The sequence below is a fragment of the Scomber scombrus genome, chromosome 21 (genome assembly GCF_963691925.1).
Source record: "Scomber scombrus chromosome 21, fScoSco1.1, whole genome shotgun sequence".
Classification (NCBI taxonomy): domain Eukaryota; kingdom Metazoa; phylum Chordata; class Actinopteri; order Scombriformes; family Scombridae; genus Scomber; species Scomber scombrus.
The window spans coordinates 8106118-8118135 of record NC_084990.1 but is presented as its reverse complement, the minus strand read 5'-3'; the positions used below and the strand labels follow the sequence as shown (position 1 = coordinate 8118135).

Here is a 12018-nt window from a genome sequence, read left to right as displayed (position 1 = left end):
CTCGAAATGCTGTTTCATTTGGACTTAAGAGATCTCATCCACGTTTCAAAATATATAAAAAGACTGTGTTGATTAGGAATAGGTTTTTGACATGTTTTTTTGTTTTTTGATTGAAAAGATCCTTGAAATGACATCTCATCCACCTCTGTTATTGATAAATCCAGAGTCTATGAATATGCAAATATATTTCATGCCAGATGTTTAACTGCTGGACACAAGATGTCTCCTGCTTCACTGTCAGGTCCGTTCTCAGTGTTTGTGCACTGGAGGCTTCAAGTTTTCACATGACACTCGTGTGAGTTGAATACTGGTCTGGACCAGAATTGGTTATAAAGTAGCTGTGATGTTATTTAAACTCAGATTTAGGAAGCTTTCCCCATTCAGCAGATACACATGAAAACAGCTTTCTAGTGTCACACATCATTCTGTACAGTGAAGCAACAAGAAAAGAAAAAATGGGCAAGCGTAAGAATCTCAGCAACTTGTGACCAAATTGTGATGGTTAGATGACTCGGTCAGAGTATCTCCAAAACTGCAGGTCTTGTGGGGTCTTCTAAGTATGCAGTGGTCAGTACCAAAGGTGCTCCAAGGAAGGACTACTGATGAACATGCAACAGGGTTGTGGGCAACCAAGTCTCATTGATGCACGTGGGAAGTGAAGGCTAGTCCACCTGGCCCAATCACTCAGATTAGCTACAAATTGTTGAAAAGGTTAATGCTGGCTATGATAGACAGGTGTCAGAATACACAGTACGTTGCAGCTTGCTGTGTAGCCGTAGACCGGTCAGAGTTTCCATGCCGACCTCTGTCCACCATCGACAGTTCCTACAGTGGGCATGTGAGCATCAGAACTGAACTATGGACCAATGGAAGAAGGTGGCCTAATCGGATGAATTATGTTTTCTTTTTTACGTCATGTGAACGGCCGGATGTGTGTGCATTGGTTGCCTTGGGAAGAGATGGCACCAGGATGAAGGAAGAAGGCAAGCCGCTGGAGGCAGTGTGATGCTCAGAGTGATGTTCTGCTGGGAATCGTTGGGTCCTGACATTCATGTAGATGTTACTTTGACATGTACCACCTACCTAAACATTGTTGCAGACCAAGTACACCCCTTCCTGTCTACGATACTCCTATTTCAGCAGGATGATGCACCCTGCCACACTGCAAAAATGTCCAGGAATAGGTTGAATATCATATCGAATATCATGACAAAGCGTTCAAGGTGTTGTCGATGGAGCATCTGTTGTACGTGCTGGAGACCCCACCTCACAACTAACAGAACTTAAAGGATCTGCTGCTATTGTCTTGGTGCCAGATAACAGAGGACACCTTCAGAGGTCATGCACTGATGGACTTTTGGTGGCATAAGTGAGGAGTTTTTATTGTTATGGTGTACATGACATTATCAGACTGATAATACTGATGCAGGGGGTCGGATTGTCTCTAAAGGGTCTGAAAGATGAAAGAAGAAAAATGAAGTTGTGCTTCACAAATTTGTATTAAGTTTTGGACTTGTATCTAATTTGACTTATATGACCTTTAACACTTATTTAAATGAAGCCATCTGAGAAGTTTAGACAACTCAGACATCTGAAATGTGACAAGGAGCTTCAACCAGACATTGCTTTTTTTGTAAGGGGTCACCAGTCAAAAGGGATGTAAATCACTGGTTTAATCTTTAACAATGCAAAGAATGTAAAAAGCTTTTCATAAGTTTTAAATGTAAATTCTTAAATCTGAAAAGTAACTAGCAAATACAGCTCTCCAGTTATATGTAGAGGAGTAAAAAGGTACAATATCCCCTCTGAAATGTAGTGGAGTAGAAGACTAAAGTAGCATAACCTCAAAATGGTACTTTAGTGCAGTACATGACTAAATATGCTTAATTTATTTCCACCACTGACCAAAACATCGCTGTTTAGGCTGAGAGGAGGAAATTTCTGCTTTATGTGCATAACACAATCAGCCTCACAGAGCAAATAATGACCCATTTAACACACCCACACTGTAGCTTATACATAAAGTGCCATTATAAGCATTTTATTTCTATGCAAAAAAAAAAAATAATAATAATAATAATAAAAAAGAAAATACAGTGACAATCAGGATTCCTTACTTAAGTAGGGCTGAATGGATTGTCATGGCAAAAAAAAAAAAAAAAGACCAAAAAAAAGCAAATATTGAATGAAGTGGTGAGACAATAGTCGTGACGTGATTGGATACAAATCTCAGCAAATCAGTGACAGCCTCTCTGATGTCTCGATGCAGGTTCAACTTGGATATAATATGACACTAAAGGTCTACAGACCCGGGCTGGAAAGACATGCACTGTTGGAAAAACATGTGATCTTGTCTTTATAAAACCATTTCAAACAATCATAAGTAACATAAAGTCCTTGGCTGCAAAAGTGAGAACATCATTAAAGATGGATTGCTCTGTATAACCGATACATTTTTTTCTCCTCTGAATTTACAATAAATTGATGCTTTGGAATAAATCTCCTGAAATGGTGTCAAACTGCACAGCCCATCTTAAACTTTCAGAACATTCTTTTTTTTAATGTAAACAAGTTAAGGCCGGTACCGTCATTAGAAGACGGTACATGTATAATAATATAAACAGTTTCTCTTTAAGCAGATCTCTAAGCAACAGTGAATCTCTCATATGGCTCATTTTCACGATAATCAGCCGCAGCACACGTCTAGCTGGACGTGTGCTCACTAAGTCAACTTTCACTTTTCTTTTCCGGTCTGCACACACAGTAACATCTTCTTTTTCTACATCATTTACGCCCCCTCCGCTCTCTTTCTCAAACTGACAACTTCCTTCCACGCAACCGATCGCTAGAACCCCCTCCTCAGACTGAAACCTCGCACATTAGAGACCACTGCTGACTATCTAAGACTCGGTGGGACGATCTGAGACGTCCTCTCAGCACTGAGTTTGGCAGGTTTGACAAAAGACATTTAAAAAAGAGGACGAGGAGGAGGAGCTCCTGTGCTACAGAGGGCTGCTGTGGTGTGGAGCCAAAAAAACACACAAACACCATTAATGAATAAGTGTCATCCCTTGTGGTGTAACCTTGTTTTGTCACATGTCTTTGTAGTGACATTCTACCACTGCCGCAAGAAGTTACTGTGGCTGTACTTAAGCAAGAGTGGGTGATACAGACGAACAAAAAACATATGTCTTTATATTGATATGATCTGTAACAGTAACTCACATTCAGTATTGACAAAACAAAACTCACTATCCGTTTACTTGCTTTTTCTGGAGCTTTTGACTATCACACGGTCCTCATCAGCAGATTGAGTTTGCTTTAGATGGTGAAGATGCTGGAAATTAAGGTTGCAACTAACGGTTACTGTATTTTTATTTAACATATTTTGGACCTTTAACAGTCAAAAAAATATTTAGTTTACTAGCATATATGACTCAGAAAACCGAAAACGATTAATATGCTACCAAAATGGTTGATGATTAATTTTCTGTTGATTGACTGATCAATAAATCAACTTATCGTTGATTCTGATGAGGACCATGTGACACAGCCAAAGGCACCAGAACAAGTGAGTAAGTGGACCTTAGTCTGAGATTGTTTTGCTGACTTCTTCTTCCAAAGCCAAGAATGAACCATTACACTAAATATTATTTATTGATTGCTTCTAACTGTCAAACGGTAATACAAAATACAGCCAATTCGTCTCATTTTATATTTTGGGACAGATTCTTATAAGTAAGATATTTTTAATCAATAATGAATTAATGACTTCCTTGATGAGTTAAAAAAATTTAAATGATTGCCGTTGTTACTTCTTCCCTGGAAGGAAACTAAGACAAACATCCACCAGAGGGAGTGCTTGGCTCGGGTGTTGCATTGCTTTGTTGCCATATAAAACTGTTGTGTCAGCACAGACTGTAACAGCATTTGTTCAATCTGTGCCAGTGGTGTCTGAGAACTGGATGACATAGAAAGTTGGCGAGTGTGACAAAAAAGGATGATTTTGACTTGTGATACGACAAAAGTGACAGAGAGAGGAGGAGTGAGATGGAGTCACACTGAGACGAGGAAGGGCACGCTTTGGTGAAAGTGTAGGACGGGGGTCTGGGGGGGGGGGGGGGGGGTTTGGACACAGAGAGATTTTACGACATTAAGGGAGAGACAGAAACATGGAGGATCACTGAAGGAGAGGGACAGATAAACACAGCATTTTCCATGCAGCCTGTGTTCCCATAACTTTGGAAACTTGAACAGTAAAAAGGAAAAAAACAAAAATAAAACAGATCAAAACTGACATTGAAAAATAGTCAATATATATATAAAAACACAAGAATAGCAGAAACGTAATAATAACTTCTTATAAGTCTTAACTGTGTTGTGAGTAAAGGAGTGTGATTCTTTGATTCTCCCTGTAAAGTGTTTGCTTCCTTCATTGCTTTGCATCTCATCAGATAAGAGTCCAGCAATGGCCATGTAAACAAAACCCAAAAAAGGGGGAAAAAAATTACATATGCAAGTGTGCATCCACGTGATTGGCTGTGCACGACTCCACTTCGTCTCACGTTCATTCTCTGGTTGGGCCGTTGGGCCAGTAGGAGCTGATATTGGCCTGTTCACCCTTAACCGTCGGACCGCCACGTTTGGTGCGCCTCCACTTCCTCTGACACTACCAACAAGAGTTCACAGTTCTTCCCTCGCAGCTGCTGGCGGAGAAACTTCCTGGGTTGTGAAATCAATGGAAAACAACACAGTGAGAGTTAATATACTGAAAGGCAAGATGAGCAAATTGTTTATGTTCATCTGAAGAAAAACACCAAAGTCAGTATTTCAAAAGGGAGAACCGGCTATAAAGCTGCACTACTTCATTTTTGGCCACTTGGGGCAGTGTTACCAATTTAAAGCACACAAATGACTTTAAAGGATTAAAATTATTACCTTTAAAGATGTTATAGTGAATGTCTTTGCTAACGGTTGCTTACTTACACATCCTGAAAACACGGAACAACATAAGCATCATTTGGAGTCATGTTTCTGTCCACCTGACAACTGTAAGTTAATGATTGACTCCAACAAAGACTGAGGGAGATGTCTGTTTCTTTAACTGCTATACTCACTTTGTCTATCTGTGGTTTGGTGCTGGCCAGGTAGCATATAGTGGATTTATCAGACCTTCTTTATCTGAAAGCATGAGAGCAGCCCTTTGTTGGCCCGAAAACCAAATCAGTGAGCCGAGGGGAACTGCAGAGTAAGCTAATGATACTCTGTGGGTTTGCCACTGTCAGGCTGAATGACCCTTTACACACTGGACAAAGACATTTGAATATTTTTAATTTAAAAATATTAATGAATGCATCTTAAAGACAACACATTTTTTGGGGTAAACATTTTAACAACGGCTGTTAAAACAGAGGCACAATCTATGTGTTTCTGCTGGATTGCTCGTGTCATAATAAATACACAACTGTCTGTTTTCCACTGGAAAAATATTGCAACACGACAGCATTTCATAAGAAACCTGAACAAAATAAACATTAATTAACAGAATTTGGGTTTCCTTATTTCCTATGATAGCAATCATCTCAACCCTTAGATTCAGGTTTCGACCCCCCCATGGGGGTCCTGACCCACATTCTGGGAACCTCTGGCTTACAACACACCATGCTCATTTTTATTTTCATTGCATCCACACAGTAGGGGGATACCACACAACAAAAATGGAAAATCATGGCTCAGCATGAACACCAACAGTGTTCATCTTCATGGTGAACTGACTTGCTGAACATACGTGGTCAGGCAGGCAACCAAAGAAAAGTTTCCGTTTCTAAATTACCTGTTGTAGTATTTGTTGTCTTTTCATCTTGTTTTTCCTGTTCTTACATTTATCTATCAGATTGGAGCTACACCTTTTTCTGACCCACTTTTCTTCTTTTCAGCGTTACAAGAGTTGTGATGATTTGCAATGCAGCGTTAGGGCTGGGTTATGCTCGTAAAGAGGTGGCTCATATGACGTGTCGTCTGACCACGTCAGAAGGCAAAAGTGTATGTAACTGTTTACGACCAGCCACACTTGATGTTGGGGTGAAAATCTAGCCTTCGTATGGGGGTAACGGACCACATGTTCCTGTCTTTTCTAGAAGGTGTTCATAGGGTTGCACTCAGGTGTAGACCTAAGTGTCAGAGAGCTTGAGTGAGAAATTTAAACCCTGTGCACCTCTGCACGCACGGCCGATCGCTAAATGAAGTAGGTGTCAATGTCAGATTATCTGTTTTCAGAAAATTTGAGATGTTGTTGAGAAGTTGTTCAGAAAGCTGTGGAGGTATCATCCCACAAGCAGTTCTTATGGAGTGTATTGGCACATTTTGTGAATTGTAAAGAAAAACTCAACACTTCCTGCAGTTGCTTCACAGTAGAAAGCCTTCCAGCTGTGGACCAATTCCAGGCTTTTATTGTGTGTTAACTAAGTAACAGAAGCTGACTGAATACTAAAACGCTGGTTGGTGTATTGGTTTAACACGTTATGTACACTGTGTGCTGGATACATCGACTACATCTCTAGCACAATCATCCAAAGCCTTAAAACAGTTACTCTGAATTTGTAATCATCGCTGTTATATCGAGCACACGTCCCATCGCTCTCACCTGAGCTCGTCCGGATTGCCGATGGGTTGAGGGCTACGCAGCTTGGAGTCCAAGTTGTAGTAGACTCCTCCCACCTCTCTGACCCCTATCCAGTGCTGGCGTTTGAGCGGCAGCCGCAGGGGCCCCCAGCGTAGATTGGACGGCACGTTGAGAATAAAGCCCGTCACGTTGGATAGTTCGATGCTTCCTACGTCCCTGGAGGAACAGAAAGCAACATTTATTTCTTTTTAACTTCCCTTTTGTATTGAAGCAGGGAGGTAAAAAGGATCAGCAGCTAGTTAAAGTTGATTGCTTTTTAGCTGAAACCATGAGAAACAGTGCTTCACATAAAATACACATGAAACCCATGAAACCAACTTGATAATATTTCTAAACATAAGATAAAATAAAGTGAAAATATGATACACAGAATGCATGTTTCAATGGTGGGAAATTGAGACTGTGTGTTTGGCCATGTGTACACAATCTCTAAATCAGTACCTAGGTCTTTGAAGCCATAAGCAAACAGAACCTCCCTTTTCCCAATGGACAGACTTACCACCGCTCTTGATTAACCGAAATAAACCTCTTTCAGTTTACCGCACAACATCTTTCCACAGGTATGTCAAATGCAGACAACACAGACAGTAATAACTGTATCATACTACAATTTATTATCATAGTAACTGCTGTATAGGCCTGTCATGATGAATACTTTTGTTGGACGATATATTGTCTCAGGAATAATGGAGGAATAATTATTGTCATTTGAAGACTGTTTTATACCATTGATATAATGATTATATAATAGCATAATAATGCAAGGGGGACAGAGGGTGGGATTGGAGAGTGCGCGCTATGCTTTTGTAAAAACACAGGCTGCCATTATGGGATGGGACAGAGTTATTTACCTTAAATTCCATATAAGCAGTGCTAATGGCAGCTGCTAATGTGAAGTGCAGCAATATTGAGGTCAAAGATCATGTCCATGTATCATACAGTAAGTCCATAGACATGATGATGTTGATAATTAAATTATTGTACGATAAGTCGATAATGTAATTATCGTGAGTGGCATAATGCTGCCTGCATGTAATGCTAGTGGAAATTCTTTTATTATGCATTAGTGACAAATTCTATAATTCTTACATTACCGTTGACAATTTTGTAAAGCACACTATATGTTTTAGATTAATCATATCCATTCCAGTCAGACATTTGTTTCAGTGTTCAAACTTTCCATCCATCAAATGTCAGACAGCCACAAATAAAACAGCCAAACCACAACAAATCAGAAAAGTTTCAGTATTAAAACGTCTGTGACTGTGTAAAGACAACATTTTACTTTCAGTTTTGTTCCCAGTATAACAAAAATAAACTGCAACACAATGTTTCATAATACTTTGAGTTGCAGGATCGACGATTTTTCCCTTTTTATTCATGTGTAGTTCTGTAAAGTTTTGTCAAATTGACATTATAACTGTGTTGTATAATGTTGTGAATACGGTGTGAAAATTTCAAGAGTTTCCCGCAAGCACCTGAACGCACCAGCGAGTAGAGTTATTCAAACAGTCCCAGGTTGCAGCTACATTATCGATTGCAGGAAATCTTCAGTACATTGCATGGAAGCAGGTTATTATTTGTAATGTGAGGTTTAAAGGAGTAGTCTGTAAACTGTGTTTTTTATATGTCTGGTTTGAAACATAAAACATAATCACCACTGAATGTTTACAACAGCAAAATTGTAAAAGATTTCATGAGTGGTATTGTTATTTCGTCACCACTAGGAGAAGCTATGATTTTGTTCCTGTTTGGGCCAAGACAGCAAAAACAGGAATACAAGCCTGATAACATGAACATTTGACTGATAAAAAAACAAGTCTGCGGTTGTTTTTCTTGTCGACAGTCATGTAAGACTGATAGTGTGGCTAGTTGGAATGCTGATAAAACTGTGTCTTACACAGTGTCTGCTAATGGAACTGCTGACTAATCAACGAAATCATTGGAGACCATGCTGATTAGGTGGTGGAGGTACAGAGGAGGACACAGGGAGCCTCTTTACCACATCTCACTTACATTTGCATTCTACAATATAAGTGGACGCTCCTATACTGAAGATATCAGAGCTAGCAGTGGCTGTTTGAAATGTTCCTGTCCCTGTGTGTGTATCTCTGAAAGATAAGAAAGTAACAAAAGAAACAAAAGACGACGGGATGAAGACATTGTTTTTCTCTGGCTTAAGCTCCGTCTGCCTGACCCTCAAAGTGACCATTTAGGGAAACAACTAGGCCAGCAGTCATGAGATATACCACAGAGCCTCCATCAGCAACTGGGTGAAACCAAAAAAAAAAAAAAGTCTAAAAATGAATAAAATCATCGCCTTCTATTCTTGTAGTGCAAGAGAAATGGCAGTTTTCAGCGACATACCTTCTTTTATCCCACCAAACTGCTTCAAACCCTCGAGTCTGCAGGGCTGCCATGATGACATTTACATCATAGTTGCCGTTTCCCAACATGCTTTTCTTGTGAGGCGTCACCAGAGTGTTGGGAGAAAGCCTGCAACGAGTTTGAGAAGAGAGACTTATTAGATTTATCCACAACATTATACACATAGGTGGAATATTGGTGCAGCTTAGTTAACAGACTCACTCACCTCTGGTAGATCTCCTGCAAGGTGTCCCTGCTGAAGGCTGTCCCGTCCTGGAAGACGTTATTAAGCGCGTGCAGGGCGCACAGTTCCCTCCGCTGCTTCTCATGATAAATAGCCGGAGGTGTTGGAGAGGGCTGGGCAAGCGCTGGAGGGGTGAGGGAGGAAGAGGAGGATGAGAGATCCTGCTGCTGCTGCTGCTGAGAGTCCCTGGGATCCCTGTACCTCCGTTCCTCTGCTCCCACCACCTCTCCTCCTCCTCTGCCACCTCCTCCACCTCCACCTCCACCTCCACCTCCTTTCTGTTTGCTGACCTTCCAGGGCATGCAGCCCAGCTCCTGAAGGCCGCCTCTCCCCTTCCCCTTCCACTCACCGGCTGGATACGGAGCGCTTCCCATTCCTGGGCTTTCACCACCACCACCACCACCAACAACAGCGCCGCCGCTGTTGCCGCCACCTCCTCCAGCTCCACCACTACCTCCACAACTACCACCTTCAGGACGCTACATTGGCATCATGACAACAATTGCCATGGCAACCTCTCAGCCGCTTTGGAAGAGAGGAGCTTGTGTGTTTCGAGTGGGGGGGAGGTGGGGGCTGCAAGGTAAATGAGACCTGCAGCCGTTTTAACACAACACCTGCTTCCTATAAAGAATAGATGTGAGGACAGATCAGCAGGAGGGAGGGCGAGCTTGGAACGGCAAAAAAAAACTGGAACTCCAGAAGGGATTCACGGTCAAACTCGCAAGCAAGAGATGATCCCAAATTTAAGATTACTCCTCCGACAACGCCTCAATGGTCGGCATTGTCAATCAAACCGCTGTGGCTCTGTCTGTGTTTCCACTTCCTCCATCCTCAGAGCGTTTGTGTGTGTGTTGACAGCTCTTTCCATCCAGTCATCTAAAGTGGGCTGCTGACCATGAAGCCTCACTTCCACTGGAACAGATGCGACAGGGATTTTGATGCTGAGCAGAAGACGGATGTCTAAAAAAAACACAAAAAACACTGTTGGAAGGAAGAACAAAAGAAGTTTGACTTATTTTTATCACCACACAAATTCCTAAGTTAGCAGAGAACAAAGTGACATTTCTAATCTTTCTTTCTCAATCTGATCAGCAGCCAAATGCCTTAAAAACAGCACTTGAACGCAATGCTGATTGTGTTTTGGAGTCTCTGCTCGCAGTGGTAGATAACTGAGATAACATTATAAACTGCTACAATCTCCTCTTGGTCAGCATGACCAAAATGAGAAGAAGGTAAACATTTCCAACAGCTTGGACTGGTAGAGGAAGCTGTTCAGTAAGCTAGCACACAAATATGACAACAGCCTCCGTACAAAGCAAGACACACACACTGTGGGGTTTAGTGTCGTATTAGGGACGGATATACGCGGTTACACTCAAAAACATACACATGTAGGTGTTATTAATCCATAATAGTAACAGAGAGCTGTCGTTAAGTGTTGTGGCTACTCTACGTGACTCCCGTGTCTCCGGCAAACAACCACAACGCCTCCTTTTTACGCCTTTTTAACTTCGTTTTCTCTCAACGACCACTTACCCCGCCACTTCCCGTCGGTGGGGTCAAAGCTGAACTCTCATAAACCGGTTTAAAAACGTGAATATGCTCTCTCCTCCTTCCCAAAAAGGCTGTTCAGTCCTTTGTCTTTGCCACTTTTTTCCTGGTAAGCTCTCTCTCTCTCGCTCTCTCGCCCTCTCTCTCTCTCTCTCTTTCTCTCTCTTGCTCCCTGTGCGTGTGTCTCAAACGCGGACATGCGCAGTAGCGTCCCCCTGGCTCCGTATTGCTGTCACCGCCTGCGTCAGTAGACAGAGGAACAGCCCCTCCCCTGAGAATGAGACCCCACATCTCCACTTTCATTTTACCCAATTGATTCAACACAACAAGACTTTACACCTTTTCTGATTGATTCAATACAACACTACTTTACACCTTGTTTGCAGAATTTACAAGTTACAAAAAAAAGTTTGTTATTCATGTGTAAATATTTGTTTTGGTGGATTTTTTAATCATCCCATATCTGCTTTTAATATGTTGTATTGGGTTTTTTTTTCTTAAAATGTGCAGCACAATGAGGTGCAGATTTGTCAAGTCCCAAACAACATACAATTAAATGTTCACTCAACATGCATCTTGCAATCAATTAAAAAAAAAGCCCACAACGAAAAAACTAACAGTAAACTATGGAGACAAATGAAAAATAAAAACTTTTATATACATCAGAAAATTACACCAAAACTCATAAAACTTTCCTTGATAATTATTACAAATTGCGATTAGAGATTCAAAAGACTGATATTGCTTTTCCACTAAAATATCCTTTAAAATGGCATCTACTCATTCTCCCCCATTAAAAAATAAATTTAAAAATCTAGGCTTTTTAAGCTTTCTAGGGTGTCCCATTTCACATAAGCTAACTACAAAAATGTATGTTGTACATGGTTTTAACTGAGGTGTGTGAATAAAGAAATGAAGGATTTATTAATATGTAAATATCTTTCATTTCAGAAATTTAACTGTTGGATACAAGATGATTCCTATTTCATTGTAAAGTCAATTCTCAGTGTTTGTGCACTGGAGGCTTTAAGTTTCCACATCACAGTTGTGTAAGTTGAATATTGGACCAAGATTGGCTTTTAAACTAGTTGTGATGTCATAAATCATGCTACTAGACCCAAGCCTTAAAATCAGATTTTCAGTGAGCACAGAGAAATTTTCCACTTTCAGCAGA

General features: G+C 40.8%; 1 protein-coding gene across 1 annotated transcript; it reads right to left on the bottom strand.

The window, feature by feature from the left end:
* Positions 1–2030: 2030 nt before the first annotated feature.
* On the bottom strand, positions 2031–10968 carry josd1 (Josephin domain containing 1). The gene is made up of 5 exons (XM_062442517.1): positions 10830–10968; positions 9276–10253; positions 9050–9178; positions 6644–6838; positions 2031–4722 (listed from the first exon to the last, which is right to left on the bottom strand). Exons 2-5 carry the CDS (start codon positions 9665–9667, stop codon positions 4623–4625), a joined length of 816 nt encoding a protein of 271 aa, XP_062298501.1. The 5' UTR covers positions 9668–10253; positions 10830–10968; the 3' UTR covers positions 2031–4622.
* Between the last annotated feature and the right edge of the window lie 1050 nt (positions 10969–12018).